Here is a 27,744-nt window from a genome sequence, read left to right on the forward strand (position 1 = left end):
CCATGTGTAACTCTGTGTTGTATGTGTCAAACTGCTATGCTTTATCTTGGCCAGGTCGCAGTTGCAAATGAGAACTTGTTCTCAACTAGCCTACCTGGTTAAATAAAGGTGAAATAAATAAAGAAAAGAAAAATTGTCTCCGACCGTGGCCCCCAATTCATGTTGTGGGTATGGAAAGCCTTCATGGAGAAGCTGGGGGCCACGGCCAGCCTCACATCCGGGTACCGCCCTCAGTCCAACGGGCAGGTCGAGAGGACCAACCAGGAGTTGGGGAGGTTCCTTAGAAGTCACTGCCAGGACCGGCAGGGGGAGTGGGCCCGGTTCCTTCCCTGGACAGAGTATGCCCAGAACTCACTTTGCCACTCCTTCACCGGGTTGACCCCCTTCCAGTGTGTCCTGGGGTATCAGCCAGTCCTGGCCACATGGACCCCGAGTCAGACCGAAGTCCCTGCGGTGGACGAGAGGTTTCGGTGTGCAGAGGTTTGGAATGCTGCCCATGTGAGGCTCCCATGTCACATCCTGGCTCTCCACCAGGAACCTCCCGCTCCGCTTGCCACGGTTTGTGGTGCCCTTCAAGATGAATGAGGTAACATACCGTTTACAACTCCCCACCAACTACCTGTTCATGTTTCCCTCCTCAGGCCGGTGGTTCCTGGTCCCCTGGTTGACAGAGTCCCCCGCGACACCCCTCCGCCTGCCCCTGGACATCGATTGGATTCCTGCCTATGCCATCAGGTCCCTACTGGACTCCTGACTTCATGGGGGTCGGATTCTGTACCTGGTGGACTGGGAGGGGTACGGTCCAGAGGAGCGCTGTTGGGTCCCGACATCCTTGACACCAACATCGTCTGGGATTTCCAGCCGGAATATTTTTATTCTGTACAGGCTTCCTTCTTTTCACTGTGCCAATTAGGTTAGTATTGTGGAGTAAATACAATGTTGATCCATTCTCAGTTTTCTCCTTTAACAGCTATTCAACTCTGTTTTAAAGTCATCATCGGCCTCATGGTGAAATCCCTGAGCGGTTTCCTTCCTCTCCGGTAACTGAGTTAGGAAGGAAGCCTGAATCTTTGTAGTGACGGGGAGCATTCATACACCATCCAAAGTGTAACAACTTCACCATGCTCAAAGGGATATTCAATGTCTGCTTCATTTAGTTTTACCCATCTACCAATAGGTGCCCTTCTTTACGAGACATTGGAAAACCTTTCTGGTCTTTGTGGTTGAATCTGTGTCTGAAATTCACTGCTTGACTGAGCGACCCTACAGGTAATTGCATGTGTGGGCTACAGAGATGAGGTAGTCATTCAAAAATCATGTCAAACACTATTTTTCCACACTTATTGAGTCCATGTGACTTGTTAAGAACATTTTGCAAAATAATAGCAAAAGGTGTAGAATTTCAGGAAATTAACTTCACTTTTCTAGGAATGACAACTTCCAGGAAGAAGTTTCAGGAATTCAATCAATATGGAATAGCAAATATGCAAACATGGTGAAACAGGAAATTTATGTCTATTGATTACTGCAGTAAGCGAGAGAGAAAGAGCGAGAGCGAGAGGAGTCATGTCTATTGACTACTGCTGTGAGAGAGAGAGAGAAAGAGAGAGAGAGGGGGGAGAGAGAGAGAGAGACAGAGAGAGAGAGAGAGAAGTCATGTCTATTGACTACTGCAGTAAGAGAGAGAAAGAGAGGAGAGAAGAGTCAAGTCCACCAAAATAATGCCAAAATGTACGCTTGCTTTATCGACTTCCAAAAAGTATTTGATTATATTTGGCATACAGGACTGTTCTACAAAGTTATTGAAAGTGTTGTAGGGGGTAAAACATATGACACAATTAAATCAATGCAGCATCTTAATAGGCAAGAAAAGAACAGAATTCTTTAACCAGGGGTGGGGCCTTCACCAGGGTTGCAATCTGAGCCCTGCACTCTATAATATTTACATCAACAAATTGGCCACTATTCTAGAAAAATCCTCAGCACCCTGGTGTTAGTCTCCACAATTCAGAGATTAAATGTCTGCTGTTCGCAGATGACCTATGCCTGCTGTCACCCACAGCACATGGCCTACAGCAGAGCCTGGACCTGCTAGAGCAGTACTGCCAGACCTGGGCCCTGGCAGTAAACCCCAAAAAGACTAAAATAATGATTTTCCAGAGAAGATCCAGATCTCAGGGAATTAGACCAAATGTCTTAATTGGTACAACATATATAGAGTACTGTACACACTGCAATTACATAGGTTTAAACATAAGCTCAACTGGACACCTTAATGATGCACTGAATGAACTGAGAGAGAGAGCATGCAGGGCATTCTACACCATTAAAAAACAAATTCAAATAGAAATACCTATTAAAATCTGGCTAAAACTAATTGAATGTGTCATTGAACCAACTGCACTTCATGGCAGCGAGGTGCGGGGTCCACTTGCAAAACAATATTTCACAAACACCCCATTGAAACCCTGCAGGCAGAGTTCTGTAAGATTCTCCTACATGTCCAGAGGAAAACTACAAACAATGCATGCAGGGCAGAATCAGGCCAATATCCACTAATAATAAAAACTCAAAAAAGATTAATGAAGTTTTGGAAACATCTAAAATACAGTGACCCCCTCTCATATCATTACCAAGCCCTGCAATGCCAAGAGCTGAGCAAAGAAAAGAGTCCCCTCATCGAGCTGGTCCTGGGGCTATTCACAAACCTGTTCTACTAACCTGTTCTACTAATCTGCTCTACTAACACACTGAAGCCTCAGGACCAGAACATCCAATCAATCAGATCAAAACAAATTAAAACAGTCAAAACAAAACTACATGACTTATTGGGAAACACAAACACAAAGCAAAATGCAGTGCTATCTGGCCCTAAATCTACAGTACACCGTGGCAAACTATTTGACCATGGTTACTGATCATAACCTGAGAAAAACCTTGACAAAGTACAGGCTCAGTGGGCACTGCCTTGTCATTGAGAAGGGTAGACACAGGAAAACCTGGCTCCCTGTAGAGGAAAGGCTGTGCAACCACTGCACCACAGCAGAACCTGAGACAGAGCTGCATTTCCTGACAAAATGTAAAAAATATAAAACAATTAGGATCATTTCCCCAAATTTCAAACCCTTATTCAAGGTTTCAAAGACCTCTGACTAGAATAGCCTACCCGTCCTGTTGGGGGAGGACGCAGAGAGCTGTGGGTTGGCAGCGCACTACATTGTTGCCTGTCATAAGATGAGGGACAGTGTCTGACGGACCAACCAACCTGCACATGTCCTCTATGCTTATTGTTATTGTGTGGTTATTTTGACCATTTGTTATTGTTGTTACTGTTGTCCCATTACATTTACATTTTAGTAGACGCTCTTATCCAGAGCGACTTACAGTAGTGAATGCATACATTTCATACATTTTCTCTCCGTACTGGTCCCCCGTGGGAATCGAACCCACAACCCTGGCATTGCAAACACCATGCTCTACCAACTGAGCCACACGGTGTTCCCTCACTTGACAAATGGATTATTATTAATATGTTAATATTGTAAATCTCCAAAGTAAGCTTTGGCAATATGTACATTGTTACGTCATGACAATAAAGCAAATTGAATTGAATTGAGCGGGATCATTAAAGGCAGAAAGTAGGAAGACATAAAGGCCTCTTCTTATTGATCTCACTGTTCTCAGCAGCTTTACCTTGCAGACAGCAGCACTTAGTAAGTGGTGTATGTGATATATTCAGTGCATCAACCATGGGAATATGACGTTGCATTCCTCTTCCACTCCCCGGTGCCCATAGCAACGATGCGAAACCACCTGTCCTATTCCGTGTCCCTCCTGTGAGAGGCATGGTTAATCAGCATCTACACAGAGAGATTATTAACATATTACTGTTACTACTGTCTCTAAACCATTATTAACATTTCCGGGATGTCCTTGTCCAATCGCGCTCTAGGCTACTCCTTGTGGTGGGCACGCTGACTTCGGTGACCAGTTGTACGGTGTTTCCTCCTTGGTGCGGCTGGCTTCCGGGTTAAGCGAGCAGTGTGTCAAGAAGCAGTGCGGCTTGGCAGGGTCATGTTTCAGAGGATGCATGGCTCTCCACATTAGCCTCTCCCGAGACCGTACGGGAGTTGCAGTGATGGGACAAGACTGCAACTACCAATTGGATATCACAACAAATAGGTAAAAAGTTTAAAAAATAAATAGATATATTTCTAAAATAAACGATATTCTATATCTTTATCAGTAGGTCCAATGGATCAAATTGAGGGTCATGTATGATGTCAATTTCAATGTGGATGATGCCACAACCCCTCTAAAAAAGGACAGAACGTTGTCTTCCCGAAATCCTTCAGCAGGATTCTAGCCAGAGCATCCCTTCCACAGAATACTAAATTAGGCTGGCCAACTTGATGTAGCCCAGAGCATCCCTTCTACTGAATATTAATTAGGCTGGCCAACTTGATGCAGCCCAGAGCATCCCTTCTAATATTAATTAGGCTGGCCTACTTGAAGCCCAGCCTTCATCTTCTCAACTACAGGACTAACGCCCCCCAGCGTCCATCCTCTCCGTCTGGGTTCATTTCTACCAGTGGACATACAGTCAGTGTGAGCATCCCAAAAGGCACCGTGTTCCCTATACAACCCATAGGGCTCTGGTCAACACGTAAGTGCACTATGTAGGGAATATGGTGCCTTTTGGAATACAAGCCAGGGTGAGCGCTCTGTCTCAGGGTTCATTTAAACGGTCTTGCCTGGAGAATCAATCCTGATGTATGGAAGGAGAGAAGCACAGAAGTGCTGACATCACTTCATCACAGTTCGATAAGTTCTGTCTCTTAGAGGGAGCAGCATGGTAGCGTCACATATAAAGTCTGTCCCAAATGGAACCATATTCCCCATGTAGTGCACTACTTTTTTTACAAGGCCCTTAGAGCTCTAGTCAAAAGTAGTGCACCATATGGGGAATAGGGTGCCATTTGGGACAAATATTGGAAAAGTACTCCTTCCCCATTTTCAATATGGTAACCCACTCTTGACCTAAGTTAATTACTAGGTATTTATATGATCATTTATGTTAGTTGTCATACTATTCAAATGAGTAATACCTTATCGGTAAAGCTTGATATAACGTTTGAATTTTCCTACATTTCCATGGAGTTAGACCGCCATCTTGTGGTGATGATTGAGCAAGAGAAGACATTCTATTCCCTAGTCGTGCACTACTCACTAGAGCCTTTGAGGCTCTAAATGCCCCCCAAAAAGGACAGCAAAAACTAAAAAGATAATAGTTTATTTTGGTTGCTCCTCACCAGTAGTTTCTGAACAAATCAGACAACAAAAAAAGTACAAGAAAATGCATACATTTTTTTTTTAACACAATTCATTTCATGGCCAGCCTACTATGTGAATACTTTGTGCATACTTTAAGACTCCAACGACAATCTCTCCACCCTTGTAGTTAAGGTGTGTGTAGCCAAGTGACTGTGGGGTTGCTGGACACCAGTGAGCAGAAATCTCAACAGAAAGACCAACTAATTACCTATCAGATATCAAAACAGAAGAGTTCATTAGACAGCTTTCTATTGATAATACATTTTGATGAATACTGGTCACTACCGTCCCACTACAGGCCCTGAAATACCCACAACTCTTTTCCAACACTCATATTGTCTCATTCAGGGAATATACATTATACACCCTTTGCGTACATGTAAAATGAACAAAATAATAGTTAAAGTGCTTTCTACTGACTCAAACACACAATCTCTTTACACGGCATATGTTTGAGACTTAAAATCACTTTACTTTTCAGATGTCTGTTTTAGCAGAGCTCAGTGCATGAGAAGAAACAGAACATAAGACATGACCATCAGATGGTTGGCTTGTGTGTGACCACATCTGTGTTCTATGTGATGACACACACATCATATACACAACTTACAGCGGCATTCACAAGGTCATTTACACACCTTATAGTGGCATTCACAAGGTCATTTACACAACTTACAGTGGCATTCACAAGGTCAAAAAATGGTGGTGACAACTGCTGAAGTTTTTTTTACCAAACATACAGAACCATCTGTCCAACAAACACCAAAACATTAAACAAGTTTAATTAATAATAAATTGGCACTGTTAAGAAACAAAACAAAGTTCTGTTTGTTTTTTAAAATGAGTTGGTTTCGTAGCTCGTAGGTTAAGGTGCTTGTGTAAACATTGTTCCACTCTGACCTCACAGGTGGACCACCCAAACAGGACCCACAGGCTCATAATGACATGATTGTGATTCAGATTGCCTTTAAAACAAACCGTATTAGGGTATAAACCAAGTTATTGGGAGGATACTTAGACCTGGGTTCAAAAACTATTTGTAATCATTTCAAATACATACCTTCGCTGGGCTTGCCTGGCACAACGGAACCAACCGATTCGCAAAAGTCCACTCTAGGCAGGATAAAGGAAATGCTAAACGTATAAGAAATATTTAAAAAATGATTTGAACCCAGGTTTGAAGATACTAGTCGGTAGCAGAGCATTGCAGCTCTCTAGTATGCACTAGTTTGATCCACTAGTTTGATCCACTAGTTTGATCCAGATACAGTCTGGTGAGATAGAGAGAAGAACAGGCCTGAGTGACGTTCTCAAATAACCACTTCCTGTATTAGAGGACTATGTCCTTCTGTCCATTTCTTTCTCCCAGAGATTCAACAGGTACACACAGACATATTTTGAGACCCTGAAAAAAATGTTCATCATAGGGTGAATCCTCTCTGCAGATAAATAAATACAGAAAGATGTTCATCATAGGGTGAATCCTCTCTCTGCAGATAAATAAATACAGAAAGATGTTCATCATAGGGTGAATCCTCTCTGCAGATAAATAAATACAGAAAGATGTTCATCATAGGGTGAATCCTCTCTCTGCAGATAAATAAATACAGAAAGATGTTCATCATAGGGTGAATCCTCTCTCTGCAGATAAATAAATACAGAAAGATGTTCATCATAGGGTGAATCCTCTCTCTGCAGATAAATAAATACAGAAAGATGTTCATCATAGGGTGAATCCTCTCTCTGCAGATAAATAAATACAGAAAGATGTTCATCATAGGGTGAATCCTCTCTCTGCAGATAAATAAATACAGAAAGATGTTCATCATAGGGTGAATCCTCTCTCTGCAGATAAATAAATACAGAAAGATGTTCATCATAGGGTGAATCCTCTCTCTGCAGATAAATAAATACAGAAAGATGTTCATCATAGGGTGAATCCTCTCTCTGCAGATAAATAAATACAGAAAGATGTTCATCATAGGGTGAATCCTCTCTCTGCAGATAAATAAATACAGAAAGATGTTCATCATAGGGTGAATCCTCTCTCTGCAGATAAATAAATACAGAAAGATGTTCATCATAGGGTGAATCCTCTCTCTGCAGATAAATAAATACAGAAAGTGACAGGCGGCCCCACTGACAACATATACACTGGTTTTAAACTTCACCAACTTCCACCACATGCTTAGTTTGATTACTCCTGGGGGAGAGGAAATGGGGGGAGGGGCCTGGTGAGACCTATCCTACTCTATACAACCAGTAGAAAAAGAGAAGCAGTCAGTCAGAATGTTATCATCGCTAGCAGTCTAAATGTACCATTCCATCCTTGTCAACAGCCTAAATGTGTTCCCCCTTCATCGTGTGAAAAAGGTCTACATAGACTAAGGAGTGAGTGTGTCAGTCTGTCTGTCCGGGTAACGTTGTGTCAACATTGTATTAGCAACGTTCCATCAGCATATCTTTGTGATGCCTGGCTATGTGCTGGCTCTTCTCCGAGGGCCTTCTGAAGCCTTTACAACAGTAGTCACAGCAGTGGGGGTATTCCTTGGTGTGGATGGAGATCACGTGGCGTTTGAATCCTGAAGCGTCCGGGCTGTTGTACTCGCAGTACTGACACTGGTACACCTTCCTCCCGCTGTGGGTCTTCATGTGTTTCTTCAGCTCCGTGGACTGGCGGAACCCTCGCCGGCAGCGTTTACACTTAAAGGGGAGGTCCTTGGTGTGAACGGACAGGATGTGTCTGCTGAGGGTGAAAGGGTCAGAGGTTGTGAAGTTACAGTGCCTGCACTGGTGCACCTTGCTGCCCTTGTGTGTCTCTGAGTGTTTCTTCAGCTCAGAGGGCCGGTGGAAGCCCTTCTCACACACGTCACACTGGTGAGGGAAGTCTTTGGTGTGAACAGATATAATGTGTCGTTTTAGATCAGAGGAGTTGGTGCTCTTGTGTTCACAGTGGGGACACTGGTGGGTCTTGTGGCCCTGCACCATCTCTGTGTGCCGCTGCAGCTCCCCCTCGTCTGCATAGGCCTGGGGGCAGTGGCCACACTTAAAAGGCAGGTCGGCACCGTGCTTGCTCTTGATGTGAGTCTTTAGGTTGGACTGGTCTGCACAGCGAAAGTCACAGTGCGGGCAGCAGTATGGCTTCTCGCCCGTGTGGGTCCGCATGTGCTTCTTGAGCTCTGACGGGTGACGGAAGCCTTTAGCGCACTCCACGCACACGTGGGCGAAGTTCCTACTGTGAACGGCCAATAGGTGGCGGTTGAGGAGCCCCTGCTCTGCAGTCTCATAGTCACAGTACTTACAGTGGTGCAGTTTGGATTCCTTGTCCCTCAGGATCAGCTTGTTAGACCCTAGCTGGCTGTCTTCATGGTAACGCCGGGTGTACTCTGTGTACTCTGGGGTGGTCCTGTTGCATTCTGGGTAGTCTGTGGTGGTCCTGTTGTATTCTGTGTACTCTGGGGTGGTCCTGTTGTATTCTGGGTAGTCTGGGGAAGAGGTTCTGTCTCTGTCACTGCGATGGACCAGTAGCTTGTGGGACTCCAGGTGGTTGTGGAAGTTGACCTTCAAAAACAAAACAGAATATATTTGTAGTGCATTTTACAGACAGGTCACAAGAGCAACACACTTAAGAGGGAGGAGTTACAACATATATTATAAAACGGGTTGTCTGGATCCTGATTGGTTGATGTGCAGGAGTTATGGGACAACAACTCACGCAAAATACCATGACCTATTAATCTCATAAATCCACTGTCCAGCAGACCAGGCAGGAAATTCATCAATTTAATTTTGTTTTTGTATTCTGAAGTTTCTACCCAAGTGTACTGGTCATGAGTTATTTTCTCATGTTTTGACCCTGTCGTTAATGCTAATCATTCTATTCATTCGATGTTGCGATGCCATTTGACCTTGCTATGCTAAACAAATCATTGGCATGTAGCTAGCTAGCAGAGAGTCAATGATGATGCTGAGAGACAAGCACTTCAATAAAATAATGAAAAAAAAAAACAGCACACAATTTTTTCCATGCTACTATTTGGTTTGCAACAGTTGGGGGGAAGGGGGGTTTCTCCCCTGCCAATAGGCTAGCTAGCCCAAGAATGAACCTGAAACTAATAATTCACCATGGAAACCGGAAACACTCAGAAATCCATGAATTCTATTTGTCATTTATTTGAATCATTATTTTATTGAAGTGCTTGTCTCTCAGCATCATCATTGACTCTCTGCTAGCTAGCTACATGCCAATGATTTGTTTAGCATAGCAAGGTCAAATGGCATCGCAACATCGAATGATTAGCATTAACGACAGGGTCAAAACATGAGAAAATAACTCATGACCAGTACACTTGGGTAGAAACTTCAGAATACAAAAACAAAATGTACTCATTAAAATAATGTTTTTAATTCTAAAATGTCCTTCATATTTTAATGAATAAATATATGTTTGCAACCATTTTACAAAAAGTTCTAACGCCCTCGAACCTGGGAATTATCGCGGGACAACTCCCTCCAAGGCAGTATCCTGACCCTTGACTTCGCCTTGGGCCTCAGAACAACCCTTGTCTGATAATTCCCAGGTTCTCAGGCATTATTTCTTAAATAACATAAAAGAAGAAAGAATGAAGGGGAGAAGAAAAGAGGAGAATAATAACAGAAAAAGTCCAATGACGGGAACATCAAGAGATATGAGAGATGACAGAGACCTTTTTGTTGGTGGTGAAGTCACAGTCGGTACACTGGTACTTCTTAACGTGGTGGTCAGGATGGTTCTTCATGTGGCACTTGAGGAAGCCTTGTGACCTGAACTTCTTACCACAGATGTGACAGGGGTAGACGGTCAGGGGCATGCCGTCTGGACCGATGATCAAAGCTGAGAGGAGACAGAGGGGAAATCTATTTAGCCTTTAATTATCCAGGTGAGCCAATTAAGAACGTATGACCACAGCTGACCAGACAGACAAAGAGCAGAGATGCACAACATGGCCAAAGGTATGTGGACACCACTTCAAATTAGTGGATTAGTCTATTTCAGCCACACCCATTGCTGACAGGTGTATAAATTCGAGCACACAGCCAAGCAATCTCCATAGACAAACATTGGCAGTAGAACAACCTTATTGAAGAGCTCAGTGACTTTCAACGTGGCACCATCGTAGGGTGCCACCTTTCCGACAAGTAATTTCGTCCTGCTAGAGCTGCCCGGGTCAACTGGAAGTGAGGTTATTGTGAAATGGAAACATTTAGGAGCAACAATGGCTCAGTAGCAAAGTGGTAGGCCACACAAGCTCACAGAATGGGACCGCCGAGTGCTGAAACGCAACAAAAAAATGTCTGTCCTCGGTTGCAACACTTGCTACAGAGTTCCAAAATGTATGTTCCAAGATGGCGTAGCAGTCGGACGTGTGTTTTGTCTTGTCACGTGTATATAGTTGTTTTCCTAGTTTTTTTCATATATTTTAATCTCACTTTCCATCTACGGACAGAATATACTCTCCTATAACCCGCCTCACCCAATGTGGTACGGATCTGCTATTTTTATACTTTGGAACCGGAACCCCCTTCAGAAGCTAGCCAGCTAACTAGCTAGTAGTCAGTTAGCCACTGCTAGAGGTCCTCACCGTTAACTCGGACACCAGCCAGCCTCAGCTTGGTCAATACCTGCCAGTCTGCACAGCGCAATATCAACCCAGAGCATATAGGACTGCTTTTTCTCTACCCCATCTCCGGATTCCTACAGCAAGCTCAGGACCTTTACACCGGATCATCACAGCTAACTAGCTGCAATCCGAGTGGCTACTCCTGGCTAGCGCCTCGGTCCCGAAGCAAGCACCAGTTAGCCTCGAGCTAGGCCCATCTCCCAGCTAGTTGTAAAGGTCTACCTGCTCATTGGACCCTATGATCACTCGGCTACACATGCCTCTCCCCAACGTCAATATGCCTTGTCTACTGCTGTTTAGGTTAGTTATTATTGTTTTATTTCACAGTAGAGCAGCCTTTAGCCATATTCTTACCCTACTCCTCCTCTGGTCCTCTGGTGATGTTGAGGTTAACCCAGGCCCTGTAGCCCCCAGCTCCACAGCTATTCCCTAGGCGCTCTCATTTGTTGACTTCTGTAACCGTAAAAGCCTTCGTTTCATGCATGTTAACTAGAAGTCGACCGATTAATTGGAATGGCCGATTTCAAGTTTTCTTAACAATCGGAAATCGTATTTATTTTCTTTACCTTTATTTAACTAGGCAAGTCAGTTAACCTCTTACATCTAGACGTTCCGCTAGCGGAACACCTGCTCCAATATCCAATGATAGGCGTGGCGCGAATTACAAATTCCTCAAAAATCCAAAAACGTCCATTTTTCAAACATATGACTATTTTACACCATTTTAAAGACAAGACTCTCCTTTATCTGACCACACTGTCCGATTTCAAAAAGGCTTTACAGCGAAAGCAAAACATTAGATTATGTCAGCAGAGTACCCAGCCAGAAATAATCAGACACCCATTTTTCAAGCTAGCATATAATGTCACAAAAAACAAAACCACAGCTAAATGCAGCACTAACCTTTGATGATCTTCATCAGATGACACGCCTAGGACATTATGTTATACAATACATGCATGTTTTGTTCAATCAAGTTCATATTTATATCAAAAAACAGCTTTTTACATTAGCATGTGACGTTCAGAACTAGCATTCCCAGGCTCTCAGAACCCGGGAAAAAGCTGAATGATGTCGAGGCAGCCCCTGGCTGAAAAACATTAGCGCCTTTGGTAAGTGGTCTATCAGAGGACAATGAGACTGAGGCGCGTGCACGAGGGGACCCCATGTTTTTATTTTCTCTCTTTGTACTAAAACACGGTTTCCCGGTCGGAATATTATCGCTTTTTTACGAGAAAAATGGCATAAAAATTGATTTTAAACAGCGGTTGACATGCTTCGAAGTACGGTAGTGGAATATTTCGAAATGTTTTGTCACGAAACGCATCGGGCGCGTCACCCTTCTTTACCCTTTCGGATAGCGTCTTGAACGCACGAACAAAACAGAGGATATTTGAACATAACTATGGATTATTTTGAACCAAACCAACATTTATTATTGAAGTAGAAGTCCTGGGAGTGCATTCTGACGAAGAACAGCAAAGGTAATAACATTTTTCTTATAGTAAATCTGACTTTGGTGAGGGCTAAACTTGGTGGGTGTCTAAATAGCTAGCCCTGTGATGCCGGGCTATCTACTCAGAATATTGCAAATGTGCTTTCACCGAAAAGCTATTTTAAAAATCGGACATAGCGAGTGCATAAAGGAGTTCTGTATCTATAATTCTTAAAATATTTGTTATGTTTTTTTTCTCCTTCCAGTTCTCTGCTGCTAATGACTGGAACAAATTTCATTATTTTTTTTTTAAATAAAAGATAAATCGCTGGAGACTTACATCTCACTCTCTATCTTTAAGCATCAGCTGTCAGAGCAGCTTACCGATGTACCTGTACACAGCCCATCTGTAAATAGCACACCAAACTACCTCATCCCCATACTGTTATAAATAATTGTTTTGTATCTCTACTTGCACATCATCTGCACATCTATCACTCCAGTGTTAATGCTAAATTGTAACTACTTCGCCTCTATTCCCTATTTATTGCCTTACCTCCCTAATCTTACTACATTTGCACACACTGTACATAGAAAAAAAGTATATTGTGTTTTTGACTGTACGTTTGTTTATTCCATGTGTAACTCTGTGTGGTTGTTTTTGTTGCACTGCTTTGCTTTATCTTGGCCAGGTCGCAGTTGTAAATTAGAACTTGTTCTCAACTGGCCTACCTTGGTTAAATAAAAGTGAAAAAAATTATAAAAAAATAAAAAAATGCCTCGAAGCGCGTCAGCACAAGAACTGTTCGTTGGTAGCTTCATGAAATGGGTTTCCATGGCCGAGCGGCCACACACAAGCCTAAGATCTCCATGCGCAATGACAAGCGTCGGAGCGGTGTACAGCTCACCGCCAATGGACTCTGGAGCAGTGGAAACACGTTCTCTGGAGTGATGAATCACGCTTCATCATCTGGCAGTCCAACAAACAAATTTGGTGGATGCCAGGAGAACGCTACCTACCCGAGAACGCTACCTTCCGCCGTGCACAAAGCGAGGTCCATACAGAAATGGTTTGTCGAGATCAGTGTGAAGAACTTGTCTGGCCTGCACAGAGCCCTGACCTCAACCCCATCGAACACCTTTGGAATGAATTGGAACGCCGACTTAGAGCCAGGCCTAATCGCCCAGCATCAGTGCCCGACCTCACCAATGCTCGTGGTTGAATGAAAGCAAGTCCCCGCAGCAATGCTCCAACATCTAGTGGAAAGCCTTCCCAGACGAGTGGAGGCTGTTACAGCAGCAAAGGGGGAGACAAACACCATATTAATGCCCATGATTTTGGAATGAGATGTTTGTCTAGCAGGTGTCCACATACTTTTGACCATGTAGTGTATATTACCGAGGAGCAGATCAAAACTCACACAAGGTCTAAGAGCAGAATTTCAAGAAACAAAAAGGAAGAATCAGGGAATCTCTGCCATGTTTTCAACCCTCTGATCATTTTATATATTAAGGAGACATAACTAGTTGCATGTTCTTTGAGCTCATGTCAGACGAAGGGATAATGTAATGTCTGTCTGTACCGGTCTGGCACTGCCGTGACAATGTAATGTCTGTCTGTACCGGTCTGGAACTGCCGTGATAATGTAATGTCTGTACCGGTCTGGCACTGCCGTGATAATGTAATGTCTGTCTGTACCGGTTTGGCACTGCCGTGATAATGTAATGTCTGTCTGTCTGTACCGGTCTGGCACTGCCGTGATAATGTAATGTCTGTCTGTACCGGTCTGGAACTGCCGTGATAATGTAATATCTGTACCGGTCTGGCACTGCCGTGATAATGTAATGTCTGTCTGTACCGGTCTGGCACTGCCGTGATAATGTAATGTCTGTCTGTACCGGTCTGGCACTGCCGTGATAATGTAATGTCTGTCTGTACCGGTCTGGCACTGCCGTGATAATGTAATGTCTGTCTGTACCGGTCTGGCACTGCCGTGATAATGTAATGTCTGTCTGTACCGGTCTGGAACTGCCGTGATAATGTAATGTCTGTCTGTACCGGTCTGGCACTGCCGTGATAATGTAATGTCTGTACCGGTCTGGCACTGCCGTGATAATGTAATGTCTGTACCGGTCTGGCACTGCCGTGATAATGTAATGTCTGTACCGGTCTGGCACTGCCGTGATAATGTAATGTCTGTACCGGTCTGGCACTGCCGTGATAATGTAATGTCTGTACCGGTCTGGCACTGCCGTGATAATGTAATGTCTGTACCGGTCTGGCACTGCCGTGATAATGTAATGTCTGTACCGGTCTGGCACTGCCGTGATAATGTAATGTCTGTACCGGTCTGGCACTGCCGTGATAATGTAATGTCTGTACCGGTCTGGCACTGCCGTGATAATGTAATGTCTGTACCGGTCTGGCACTGCCGTGATAATGTAATGTCTGTACCGGTCTGGCACTGCCGTGATAATGTAATGTCTGTACCGGTCTGGCACTGCCGTGTCTCGCCATTCCTCTTCTTCTTCTTGATCTTCTGTTTGAGGGCTCTGTTGGTGTCCTGACCATCTCTGATCTGAAGGTATGGCCTGGTCCCTCCATTCTTCACTGCGTCCACACTGTTGTTATCTACATTTAAACAGCAGGAGAAACAGACTTATCTACATATAAAAACACATTAAGCCCCACCCTCTTCAACACACACACACAAATTGGCGAGGGCACTAGAACAGTCTGCAACACCCAGCCTCAACCTACTAGAATCTGAAGTCAAATGTCTACCGTTTGCTGATGATCTGGTGCTTCTGTCCCCAACCAAGGAGGGCCTACAGCAGCACCTAGATCTTCTGCACAGATTCTGTCGGACCAGTTGCCAGGACCACAAATACAAATTCCAACTTAGACACCGTTCACCTAGAGCACACAAAAAACTATACATACCTCGGCCTAAACATCAGCACCACAGGTAACTTCCACAAAGCTGTGAACGATCTGAGAGACAAGAAGGGCCTTCTACGCCATCAAAAGGAACATAAAATTCAACATACCAATTAGGATCTAGCTAAAAATACTTGAATCAGTTATAGAACCCATTGCCCTTTATGGTTGTGAAATCTGGGGTCCGCTCACCAACCAATAATTCACAAAACAAGAAACACCAAATTGAGACTCTGCATGCAGAATTCTGAAAAAATATCCTTTATGTACAACGTAAAACACCAAATAATGCATGCAGAGCAGAATTAGGACGATACCCGCTAATTATCCAAATCCAGAAAAGAGATGTTAAATTCTACAACCACCTAAAAGGAAGGTGATTCCCAAACCTTCCATAATAAAGCCATCACCTACAGAGAAATCAACCTGGAGAAGAGTCCCCTAAGCAAGCTGGTCCTGGGGCTCTGTTCACAAACACAAGCACACCCCACAGAGCCCCAGGACAGCAACACAATTAGACCCAACCAAATCATGAGAAAACAAAAAGATAATTACTTGACACATTCGAAAGAATTAACAAAAAAACAGAGCAAACTAGAATGCTATTTGGTCCTAAACAGAGAGTACACAGTGGCAGAATACCTGACCACTGTGACTGACCCAAAATAAAGGAAAGCTTTGACTACTTACAGACTCCGTGACCATAGCCTTGCTATTATAGGCAGACCTGGCTCTCAACAGAAGACAGGCTACGTGCACACCGCCCACAAAATGAGGTGGAAACTGAGCTGCACTTCCTAACCTCCTGCCAAATGTATGACCATATTAGAGACACATATTTCCTTCAGATAACAGACCCATAAAGAATTTGAAAACAATCCCAATTTGATCAAGTCACATATGTACTGGGTGAAATACCACCGAGTGCCATCACAAAGGCACCCCATATTTAGATGCATTTACCCTGTTGTACTTTAACAATCTGCACATTGTTACAACACTGAATATAGCCATAATGACATCTAAAATGGGTCTAATCTTCAAACTTTTGTGAGTGTAATGTTTGCTGTTCATTTTATTGTTTATTTCACTTCAATTTATTTTCTATTTCACTTGCTTTGGCAATGTAAACACGATCCCCATGCCAATAAAGCCCTTTAAATTGAATTACACAGCAGGGGAGGAGAAAGACTTATTTAAACTGCACAAAAACAAAACGCAACATCAAACAATTTCTAAGATTTTACTGAGTTACAGTTCATAAGGAAATCAGTTAATTCATTAGGCCCTAATCTATGGATCTCACATGACTGGGAATACAGATATGCATCTATTGGTCACAGATACCTTAAAACAAAAAGGTAGGGCCTTGGATCACAAAACCAGTCAGTATCTGGTGTGACCACCACCTGCCTCATGCAGCGCGACACATCTCCTTCACATAGAGTTGATCAGGCTGTTGATTGTGGCCTGTTGTCCCACTCCTCTTCAATGGCTGTAAGAAGTTGCTGGACACTGGGAACTGGAACATGCTGTCGTACACGTCAATCCACAGCATCCCAAACATGCTCAATGGGTGACATGTCTGGAGAATATGTAAGCCATGAAAGAACTGGGACAGTTTCAGCTTTCAGGAATTGTGTACAGATCCTTGCGACATGGGGCCGTGCATTATCATGCTGAAACATGAGGTGATGGTGGTGGATAACGTAGGACTCCCGGCAGTTTGTGCAGACATTCTTCGGTTGTGCAAACCCACCGTTTCATCAGCTTGTCTGGGTGGCTCGTTTCAGACCATCCACAGGTGAAGAAGCCGGATGTGGAGGTCCTGTCTGGCGTGGTTATATGTGGTCTGCAGTTTTGAGGTCGGTTAGACGTACTGTCAAATTCTCTAAAACAACGTTGGAGGTGGCTTATGGTAGAGCAATTAACATTCAATTCTCTGGCAAAAACTCTGGTGGACATTCCTGCAGTAAGCATGCCAATTGCACGCTTCCTCAAAACTTGAGACATCTGTGGCATTGTGTTGTGTGAGAAAACTGCACAGTCTAGTGTGGCATTTTATTGTCCTAAGCACAAGGTGCACTTGTGTAATGATCATGCTGTTTAATCAGCTTCTTGATATGCCACGCCTGACAGATGGATGGATTATCTTGGCAAAGTATAAATGCTCACTAACAGGGATGTAAAAAAATTTGTGCACAAAATCTGAGAGAAATAAGCATTTTGTGCGTATGGAACATTTCAGGGATCTTTAATTTCAGCTCATGAAACCAACACTTCACATGTTGCGTTTATATTTTTGTTCAGTGTAATAGCATATAGATACATTAATGTGTACTGTATATATATATATATATATATATATATATATATATATATATATATAAACAGCAGGGGAGGAGAAATAAGGTTTAGAAAATACTAAAACAAGCACTACTCCTGAAAGGTCTGTGTGTGCGCCCGTGTACACGTTTTACTATACTTTTGAGTACCAGAAGTCCTCACAAGAATAGTAAACCAACTAAATTCAGAAAAGTGAGGGCATTTTGCCGGCTTAGGCAATATCTGATTTTGAATGGGAATTAACTGTTGGTCCCCAAAAAGTCAACATAAGTATAGTAAGACTCAGGGCAACGGGTTTCAACGTCCATCGTGAAACGAGAGATGAGAAACTCGGTGAATACCGGCCAACCTCGTATTTAGAAGTTACTTTCCTGTAACAAATTGTTTTCCCGTTTCATTTTTTTTGGTTTAAACCCAAGCCCTCTGTTGGCTACTCTTACCCTCAGCCTACTATAACGAAAGCTGCTTCAACTGCAATTTGGCTGGTTCAATATATTTTATGATAATATTTCATTTTACATGGATTTATTGTTGTTGAAAAACAGATTGGTTTTGTTTAATTTGATTAAAACCAAACTTATTAGAATGATTCAGTGTCCTGGTTTAACGGTGAGAACGTCCGTGTGACTGCGATCTGTAAGACAGTTCCAACATGTACATAAAACATATTTGGAAGCAGTATAACGGGTGAAGGGACATTCTCCCTTTCTCTTTACATGGGATCTTTGTCCAGCTGCTGTGAACAGTTTGGATGTGCGTAAAACCACAGCCTGCGGTGTTTAAAAATGACATGCCCGCAGGAAGCAATTATGGTGCCTGTAAGTGTATTTAGACATTTAGCTTATTTAAAAACAAGTTTTTTTCTTTAGAATTGTATTACAATTATTCTCTCTTTTTAAGCCTAAAATAATAACAATTAATTTAATCATGCTTATTGACAACGTTTGGCATGTCCATGCTCAGTCCTAATGTAATTGACTGTAGGCCCTGTAGTGCTGATTGTATGTATATATTTCCACATTAAAGCCATGCAATTACTTAAAACAATGTGGACTGCAAACAGGTTCGAGCCAACATATTCAGCAAAGACGGGATAGGTCTATATTTTGTTATTTTGTTTCTGTAAGCTGTTTAACAAACTATAAAACAAACTAACATTGGAATTGGAGTTGATTCCAAGGCAATACATAAAAGATAGTAAATACACAACCACATATTTAGCCATGGAGCATGTTACGATCGGCAAGTGAGGGGCCAAGCCCCGACAAAAGCCACAATTTGTTTATTCATCAAACCTCCAGGGCTACCTCCAGGGCTACCTCCAGGGCTACCTCCAGGGCTACCTCCAGGGCTTGGACTTACCATTGCGTTAGGTTTGTTAAAAATAGAGCCCATAGTTGTGTGTGTGTTATATCCAGATTAAGGAATGCTGTTATTAATGAATATAAAACCAGTTGACGCAACAAATCCGTATTTCTTACCGTAGGCAGCAGCCCAGGAGACAGGGACTAACATCTTGCTGTTTGGAGAGTCATCTAGCTGGTTCTCCTGGACTGCAGAGGTCTCCTCCTCTCCTACAATCACCTCCATGTACACCTGCTCTGCCATGTCTGACACATCTGTAAACGCAGACAGATTCAGTAACAACCCTTACCTTCCTCCTCAACCACCTACACCTGCTAAGCCACGTCGGCCACGTCTGGAAAACAGAGCGACACAGACATGTACAGAACATGCACAAACACTTGACTTGCACAAAGTCCTCTTCAAATCCTTCTGAACGGCACCTGTGAAAGCTATTTGTTGGAGAGAAAACAAATGAAGAATAATGAACCTATCCAGGCGTGTTTGATCACATGATAGGACAGGTGAAATTAAGGGTTCCACTAACAAGCCTTCACAGATGGGGAGTTCTTTTTTTAAAGAAGAGTGTTTACTCACTGATATCTTCCTCTGACTGGGCGTGGTCCTTCACAGCCATGTAGACCATCCTCTCCCCCCGGCCATGTCTGCTTCCTCCCCCAGACTCCAACACAGCATGGTGGCCATTATGGAAGTCACTCTCAGACACCACCTCGGTCCCACCTACAGACAAAGACAGTAACCACACTTCAATACACAGTTTTTAATGCTAGTAGAGTTTCAGAGTGTTCAATAGACAGTTTAATGCTAGTAGAGTTCCAGAGTGTTCAATAGACAGTTTAATGCTAGTAGAGTTCCAGAGTGTTCAATAGACAGTTTAATGCTAGTAGAGTTCCAGAGTGTTCAATAGACAGAGACAGTTTGATGCTAGTAGAGTTTGAGTGTTCAGACAGTTTAATGCTAGTAGAGTTTCAGAGTGTTCAATACACAGTTTTTAATGCTAGTAGAGTTTCAGAGTGTTCAACAGACAGTTTTTAAATGCTAGTAAAGTTTCAGAGTGTTCAACAGACAGTTTTTAATGCTAGTAGAGTTTCACAGTGTTTAATGGTCACATGTTTAGGGTTGCAGGTGTGATTGCAGGGTACATTGAAAATCTTAGGCTTCGAGCTCCAACATGCAGGACTAGTGAAATATAATAAAAACGATAGAAATAGCACTATAACTGTTTTGAATAAATAAAGTTATACTATATAAAAACAAAGTTGCGATAGCTGTGATGGAAACAGGAAGTTTTGGTACAATTTTATAGATGCTGACAGATAATTTGTCAATTATTCGACATGGTGGGATCGTTGTATGACGGTAAAATTAATTACACGAGAAAACGCCTTTATGTGCAAATATTGATATAGAATAACCATATGGAAGTATACTTGGGAGTCACGCGATGATATGTTGTGTGGTCCTCCCAATACAACGGGAAACCATGCAGTTTATTAGGCTATAGATGAAATAAGTTGTGATGAACTTCACAGGGTGCTGAAAGTGCACTGTGACATTGATGCTCCTTTCAATAAATATCGAGGGTCTTATTCTGGTGAGATGATGCTTGACTGCTGTTTGACAAATAATCTACATCTGTCTGTTGTCCATAATAATGTCATTATGTAGACTAGCCTACCCTCACTTTATCTGAGAGCTGTTGTACTCAGACCAGAGTAGACACATTTGCTATTTAAAACGCAACAGTTAGTTTTGTCACAATCAGTTGAGTTGAAAATGATGGAAACACATTTAACTTTTACTTTTTATTCAGTACATGAAAACGTAAGCGAAAAAGTACATTTTGTGTGCACTACGTCATCACGCACTGATTTTATATACAAAAAGTAAATTTTGGGGAAATAGCACTGGTGGGAAAATGCGCATATTTTCTTATGTAGATTTTGGAATATTTGCATAAAAATCTGTCACCAATTGGATGGAAACCTAGCTAGTCACACACAGTTTATGTTCTCTCTACTCCTCCAGGGAACACTTACCATCTAAACTATCATTTCCATGTATGTAGCTGATACTTCACGTTAGAAGATAGTTTAATGCCATTCAGAATATGAAAATGATGCTTCACGTTTCAATTGACACGTGGCTCTTGAAATGTTGGCCTCGTTGATGAAAGAATGGCGCTTTCAAGACAAGTGGGAACTCTGAAATAACCGAGGTCAAATCATGACGTCGGCGATCTTCAGGCCAGAAAGTTGGAGCTCTAGAAAGATGCCAGAGTTTCCGAGTTGGATGACCGTTCAAACCGATTATTCCCCAGTCGGAGCTCTTTTTTTCTGCGTTCCCAGTGGTCTTGAAAGCACTGAAGTCGGAGAGTTCCCAGTTGTTTTGAACGAGATAGAAGTATCACTCACCTATCTCCACATCGTCATCAGCCTCGGCTTTGAAGATGTAGACCTTGATGACCTCTGACCCCTCCTTGTTGGATTCTTCGTCATGCATCACCTCAGTAGTGATCTCTAGAGGAGTGTCTCCTCTGTCCAGCTTCTCACCAACGTCATCCACTGGATGGACGGACACACACACACAAAGATTACAGTAGTGATCTCTAGAGGAGTATCTCCTCTGTCCAGCTTCACACCAACATCATCATCCACTGGATGGACACACAACACATGACAGTAAGCTTTTACCCAGCAGCAGGGTAGGACAATACCAAGGACATGGAAGGCAAAAATGGTCAAAAGAGTTATTGTAGCCTATTCATTTGCAGTGGTTGTAAACATTGATTCAAATTAGGGCTGTCCCCAATTAGGCGACTGGTCGCTTGGTCATTAGGCTGTTGGTCGACCGAGATGGTTTTAGGTCGAGCAGTAACACACATACATACATACATATACACACATGCATGCATACATATACACACACAGTACCAGACAAAAGTTTGGACACCCCTACTCAAAGATTTTTCTTTATTTTTTACTATTTTCTACATTGTAGAATAATAGTGAAGACATCAAAACTATGAAATAACACATGTAGTAACCAAAAAAGGTGTTAAACAAATCAAAATATTTTATATAATGAGATTCTTCCAAGTAGCCACCCTTTGCCTTGATGACAGCTTTGCACACTCTTGGCATTCTCTCAAACAGCTTCATGAGGTAGTCACCTGGACTGCTTTTCCAACAGTCTTGAAGGAGTTCCCATATATGCTGAACGCTTGTTGGATGCTTTTCCTTCACTCTGCGGTCCAACTCATCCTAGACTCTAGACTAAAAGCCAATTTATGCTTGATTCTAAAATGTTGTCAGAGGCCCATATGGAAGGTGTGACGCAATTGCGTTGCCTCCAATAGGCCAAATCGAGCTCTGTGCCACATAGTCAATGAGCCCCCTAAATTTTGTAACAATGAAGAGGGCTCTGAATAGCTCCGCATTGACATGATTGGTTGACGGTAGGGGGAAGCGGTACACCCTGTATAAATAGAAACTCACTTCCTTGACAACAGCTCTGCACTGCTCCGCGAAGCGCAAGAAGTATGGATGCCCCGACTTCTGCTGAGGCTAAATCACGGTAAATGCCGACTTCGGCATTCGTCTCTCTACCGCCAATTTGCGCACATTCATTGTCTCATAACTTCATTGTGTGAATTGGTTGCGTTTGATTGTTAGTGTCTATCGATTCCATTTTACATATATCACCACTGTACATGTACCCTTCATTCCTAATCTACAATGTTTGTTACGGTCATTTGTTTAATCCATTCAATATTATTCCAGTCTTCCTGTTGTCAGTGTCAATGTGGACACGTTTGCAGAGTGCACAACCTATGCCTGGTACACTTGTGAAAAACAACTTTTGGTTTATTTAATTTATGAGTTCTGTCAAATTAGTCATTGTCTTTTGTTTGGAGCACTCCTGTCAAATGTTGAGTAAGGACACACACACATGGAAGTAGGCCCATAGGCTACCTGGCATGCGCGCAAATGTAGACATAAATGTGCCCATTTGGGGATCTGATAGTATTTCTGATTGGCTTAACACACCACCACCTGTGGAGCTTCTCAAAGTAATGTTTTCTTCACCTCAAACAGCAAGCAAACAATTTTTGTTTTTACATCCATTGAGAATGACAATAGTTCCTCAATGTATTTGAAAAAATCTTTCCAGCTCTCTTTTGATAACCCCTCAGCGTGAAAGGGAAAAATGTGATTCTGTGATCCAGTGAAAACATCATAAAATATGCTTCTTATCAGTGCTCGACTGTAATAGGTTCCGGTACTCATTTTGGGTGCTGTTTATATTTAGGTGCAGGAGCTCCACAATACTTTTTAGCTAATATTCTATAAGAGGAACAAGTTCGATAGTTCTAGCTTCAGGCTGGACACATGTTAATTGTTGACACAATGTTTCAAGTTTGTTGCAGACAGGCCATGTGTAGCCAATGGGAATTATAGGATTTGTTTTAATTATTTTATTTTTTTTAAATCAGGATATTTTCTATCTGCAGGCTGTAAGGTTTTTATTTGTTTTTACATAGTTGGCAATGGAAGTAACGTTTTAGGTTTGTATCATTTTCATTTAGATTTGGATAGAATTTTTATTAACCACATGACAATGATTGAGATATGAAGACGTCATTATTAATTAAATTAAACTTTCATAAAAATGTGAATATGAAAACCATAACTGTCACGTAGATCGGTAGAAATGGTAAGATAAATTGGCATTCCACATGAGAAAGATTGCCGACTCCTCGTGTAGCCTATTACTGGAAACTTCAGGAGAGTAATGGCAGAAAGCCAGCAGGAGCGGGAGGATAGTTGGTTCTAGATCTCTGGCACCCTCTTAAGGCATCAAACTGTCAATGCACATAGATGATTTTATTAAAACACATAGGGTGTGTCTATATGGAAAAATACATGTTTAAAAACTAACCAATCCATTGGTCGAAAGAAGGGACAGCCCTAATATCACTGATCATAGCAAATCATTCAATAAAATCAAGCCTCATTAGTCTGTTTGTAGGGCTAGTTGACTCACAGGAGATCATGAGGTAGTCCTCCTCATCAGTCTGCAGAGAGACAGCCTCCACGTCCACCGGCAGCTCCTCGTGGGCCTGGATCACTGGCTCCTCCTCCCCCACCGACACCTCCTGGTCCAAGCCCTCCAACCCGTCCTCCTCCTCCTGGTGCTCCACAAAAAGCTGGTCTGGCATGTGGTGGTGGTGATGGTGGACTGAGCCCTGGATGAGGTCTGAGGTTAGAACATGGTGATGGTGAGAGTCTATAGCCTCCTCGATGGCCACGTCGGAACCCAGCAAGTGTTCGTGTCCGATTTCAGGGCCTTCAATCACCTCAGTCTCTAGATATTCCTCTAGGACTTCCACCTCCGCTTCGAGGCCCTCCACTTCCGCCTCCGCTTCGAGGCCCTCCACTTCCGCCTCCGCTTCGAGGCCCTCCACTTCCGCCTCCGCTTCGAGGCCCTCCACTTCCGCCTCCAGGCCCTCCACCTCCAGGCCCTCCACCTCCAGGCCCTCCACCTCCAGGCCCTCCACTTCCACCTCCGCTTCGAGGCCCTCCACTTCCGCCTCCAGGCCCTCCACCTCCAGGCCCTCCACCTCCAGGCCCTCCACCTCCAGGCCCTCCACTTCCGCCTCCAGGCCCTCCACTTCCGCCTCCTCCACCTCCGCCTCCAGGCCCTCCACTTCCACCTCCGCCTCCAGGCCCTCCACCTCCGCCTCCAGGCCCTCCACTTCCACCTCCGCCTCCAGGCCCTCCACTTCCACCTCCGCCTCCAGGCCCTCCACTTCCACCTCCGCCTCCAGGCCCTCCACTTCCACCTCCGCCTCCAGGCCCTCCATTTCCAGGCCCTCCACTTCCACCTCCGCCTCCAGGCCCTCCACTTCCACCTCCGCCTCCAGGCCCTCCACTTCCACCTCCGCCTCCAGGCCCTCCACTTCCACCTCCGCCTCCAGGCCCTCCACTTCCACCTCCGCCTCCAGGCCCTCGACCATCTGTGTCTCTAGCTCCACCACCTCCGCTCCAAAGCCTTCAACTTCCGTCTCTAGGCCTTCCACCTGCGTCTCGAGGCCCTGCACCTCCAGGCCGTGCTCCAGCAGGATGCCTTCGTCCGTCATGACATCAGACAGGAGCATGCCCTCAGGCACAGACACCAAAATGTGATCCCCGTCGATGTGGGCCAGGCCCCTCATTCCTGCCACTGCACAGGGAAACAGTAAGAGGGGGAAGATTATTACAGGAATGTTTTTCCACTGCAGCCCTGGTTTGGCCTGAGGCATTTCCAGGCTTTCGTCTTAGTTGAAAAGCACCAAAAAAAAGGTACATCTACACAAGACATTGCTGTAGTGTGTTCAACATCTAACTTTGCATGAGGCATTGGGCTATCAAGTGAAGGCTAATGAACCCAAAGGATACATTATCACAAGGCTATATTGACCTACCAAAGTCTTGCATGATCATGGTGTGAGGCATCTTTAACTCCTGTGTGTGTAGCTCCAGGATCCCTCCGCCGTGGTCCATCTCTTTGATCTGAAAAAGGCTTAAATAAAAGTATTCATGTTAGGCCTACACATCCTTTCAAGAGGTTCAATACTCGTTACACACTATGTGAATTCAGGAATGTCAGATGATTAGGGCCGGTATCCAGAAAGTATCTCAGAGTAGGAGTGCTGAACTAGGATCAGTTTGGCTTTTAGATCAAAATGAATAATATTATATGGACAGATCCCAGAGCAGCACACCTACTCAGAGACAGGCCCTGGATATGAATTACTGTCAGTGTGTATTACCTTCACATTTGATGCCAATGCTCTCTAAAATATGAACAATGTGTTGCTGGTGTTTCTTCCTTCCATTTGGGGAGAGAACCCTGCAAAGAATGGACAACAAACTGAGAAAGATGCCACTGAAAACATTGATCTTTCATCCAGGGAACACAAGAGGAAGTGTGGGAAAAACTGATGACATCACATATCCAGTAGATATCCTCTGTGTAAGCTATTTTATGATAAGGATACTGAAACTGCCGAATCCTAGCTACTGGCATAGCTGTGTCGGTCTTGACAAAATTAATGGCTGGAAAAATATGACCACATACTTAATTGGTGCTACTGTGGAAACTGTTGATTAGTTAACACTTGTTGATGCCATTTGAGTCAGTCCTAGCTCAGATGGAATATGACTGAATAATGAGATATTCGGTCATATTTCTATTATGCGACGGTCGAAAGAGACCTAGAACGGATATATAACGGTTGTTTTTCCTGCTTCTCAATTGCAATGATTTGAGCTGTCCCACACACGCCCACCATTCATTGCCCAATTTCATGGCTGCCTGGATTATGCAACTGTAGGGCATGCTGGCGAGCACTCGCTATTTAAAAAAAAAAACCGAACAGAACCAACTAGTTAGTGTTACTAATTCCACCTGATTGCCAAATGTTCGTGTTAACACTTGCAAACATCCACATTCATTGGGTGGCGGTGGGGTAGAGGGCTATCTGTATCGGGCTAGCCAGCTAGCTAATAACGAACTAAGTAAGCTTGTTCGGAGTTGTGCAGACGTTTTGCGGCAGATGTCGACATCTGGGGGGAAATTCCACAAACGCAACGTTGTGCAATACTGCAAAGAAAGGGATGTATATAACAGTAATAAGTCGTTGAACAGTGTGTATAGTGCTTGGTGGCTGTTATATACGATATATGTATATATAAAACGTTGCGACCACAACAACCGTAGCTAGTTAGCCTCGATTCCGCCATTTTGGTTAGCTAGTTTGATAGCGTGTTTTAAAAATCCATAAAACCTTCATACATCAACGATTGGTGCTAAATGAACACCGTGACACGCGATCGATACCACAATAAATACAATCGACGTGTACATTCACAACATTGCTAGTAGCTAAACATTTATCGATGCATTTGTAATTGCGAAGGGACTTTAGCTAGCTAGCCTAACATGTTAGCTAGCGCATGCGGCATTATCAACCATGTTGTTTTTCGACGGGCTGTAGAAGGCCCGTAACGGCCGACTGGGCCCTAGTCTTATATTTGATATGCAATTTCAATCGTTTCGAAATGTTTTACCTTATTATGGACTCCTTCAAATGGATCGTCGATATGTCTCCTTTCTCGCTTGTGTCTGTTATTGTTTGGGTTTATTTTTCGACTCTAAGATAAATGCGGCCTGTACATTTGGATCCCCGGGCACTCTTTCCGAGGCCTGGGCCAATCACGTTGCTCGCTCGCAACCGAGGGCGGGTGGGCCAGACAATGCGTGGCCTCGTTTAGCGCTGATCCCTGTCTATTTGCGTCACGCAAGCGAGAGCTTTGAGTTCACATCGATATTGTCAAGTTGACACAAAGAGAATTGACTTACCTACTGATCAGGATTGTTACAGCAGTTGATGAAATAAGAATATACATGTGTTTGGTTATCGGACAGGGTTCAACATTGGATAGAGGACAGCAGGGCATTGAAGTTACAATTAATCATGTGCACACTCATCATTCATGTACCCTAATAAAGTTGTCCCCTACTATGACAGCTACACATGTTGGAATAGACAAATTGCCTGGTTCAATTGGATATAACAGTGGGATTATTCATAGGTTCTGAGTTTTAATCACAAGATT

At 43.4% G+C, this 27,744-nt stretch overlaps 1 protein-coding gene across 1 annotated transcript; it reads right to left on the minus strand.

Moving 5' to 3' along the window:
- Nucleotides 1-5,277: 5,277 nt before the first annotated feature.
- On the minus strand, nt 5,278-27,415 carry LOC106604320 (zinc finger protein 711). Its single transcript, XM_082975046.1, has 10 exons — nt 27,196-27,415; nt 25,896-25,975; nt 25,548-25,645; nt 24,128-25,306; nt 21,496-21,645; nt 19,658-19,801; nt 19,198-19,335; nt 14,921-15,061; nt 10,041-10,207; nt 5,278-8,895 (listed from the first exon to the last, which is right to left on the minus strand). Exons 3-10 carry the CDS (start codon nt 25,624-25,626, stop codon nt 7,774-7,776), a joined length of 3,120 nt encoding a protein of 1,039 aa, XP_082831172.1. The 5' UTR covers nt 25,627-25,645; nt 25,896-25,975; nt 27,196-27,415; the 3' UTR covers nt 5,278-7,773.
- Between the last annotated feature and the right edge of the window lie 329 nt (nt 27,416-27,744).

Source organism: Salmo salar, chromosome 05 (genome assembly GCF_965601325.2).
Source record: "Salmo salar chromosome 05, fSalSal1, whole genome shotgun sequence".
NCBI classification, from domain to species: Eukaryota; Metazoa; Chordata; class Actinopteri; order Salmoniformes; family Salmonidae; genus Salmo; species Salmo salar.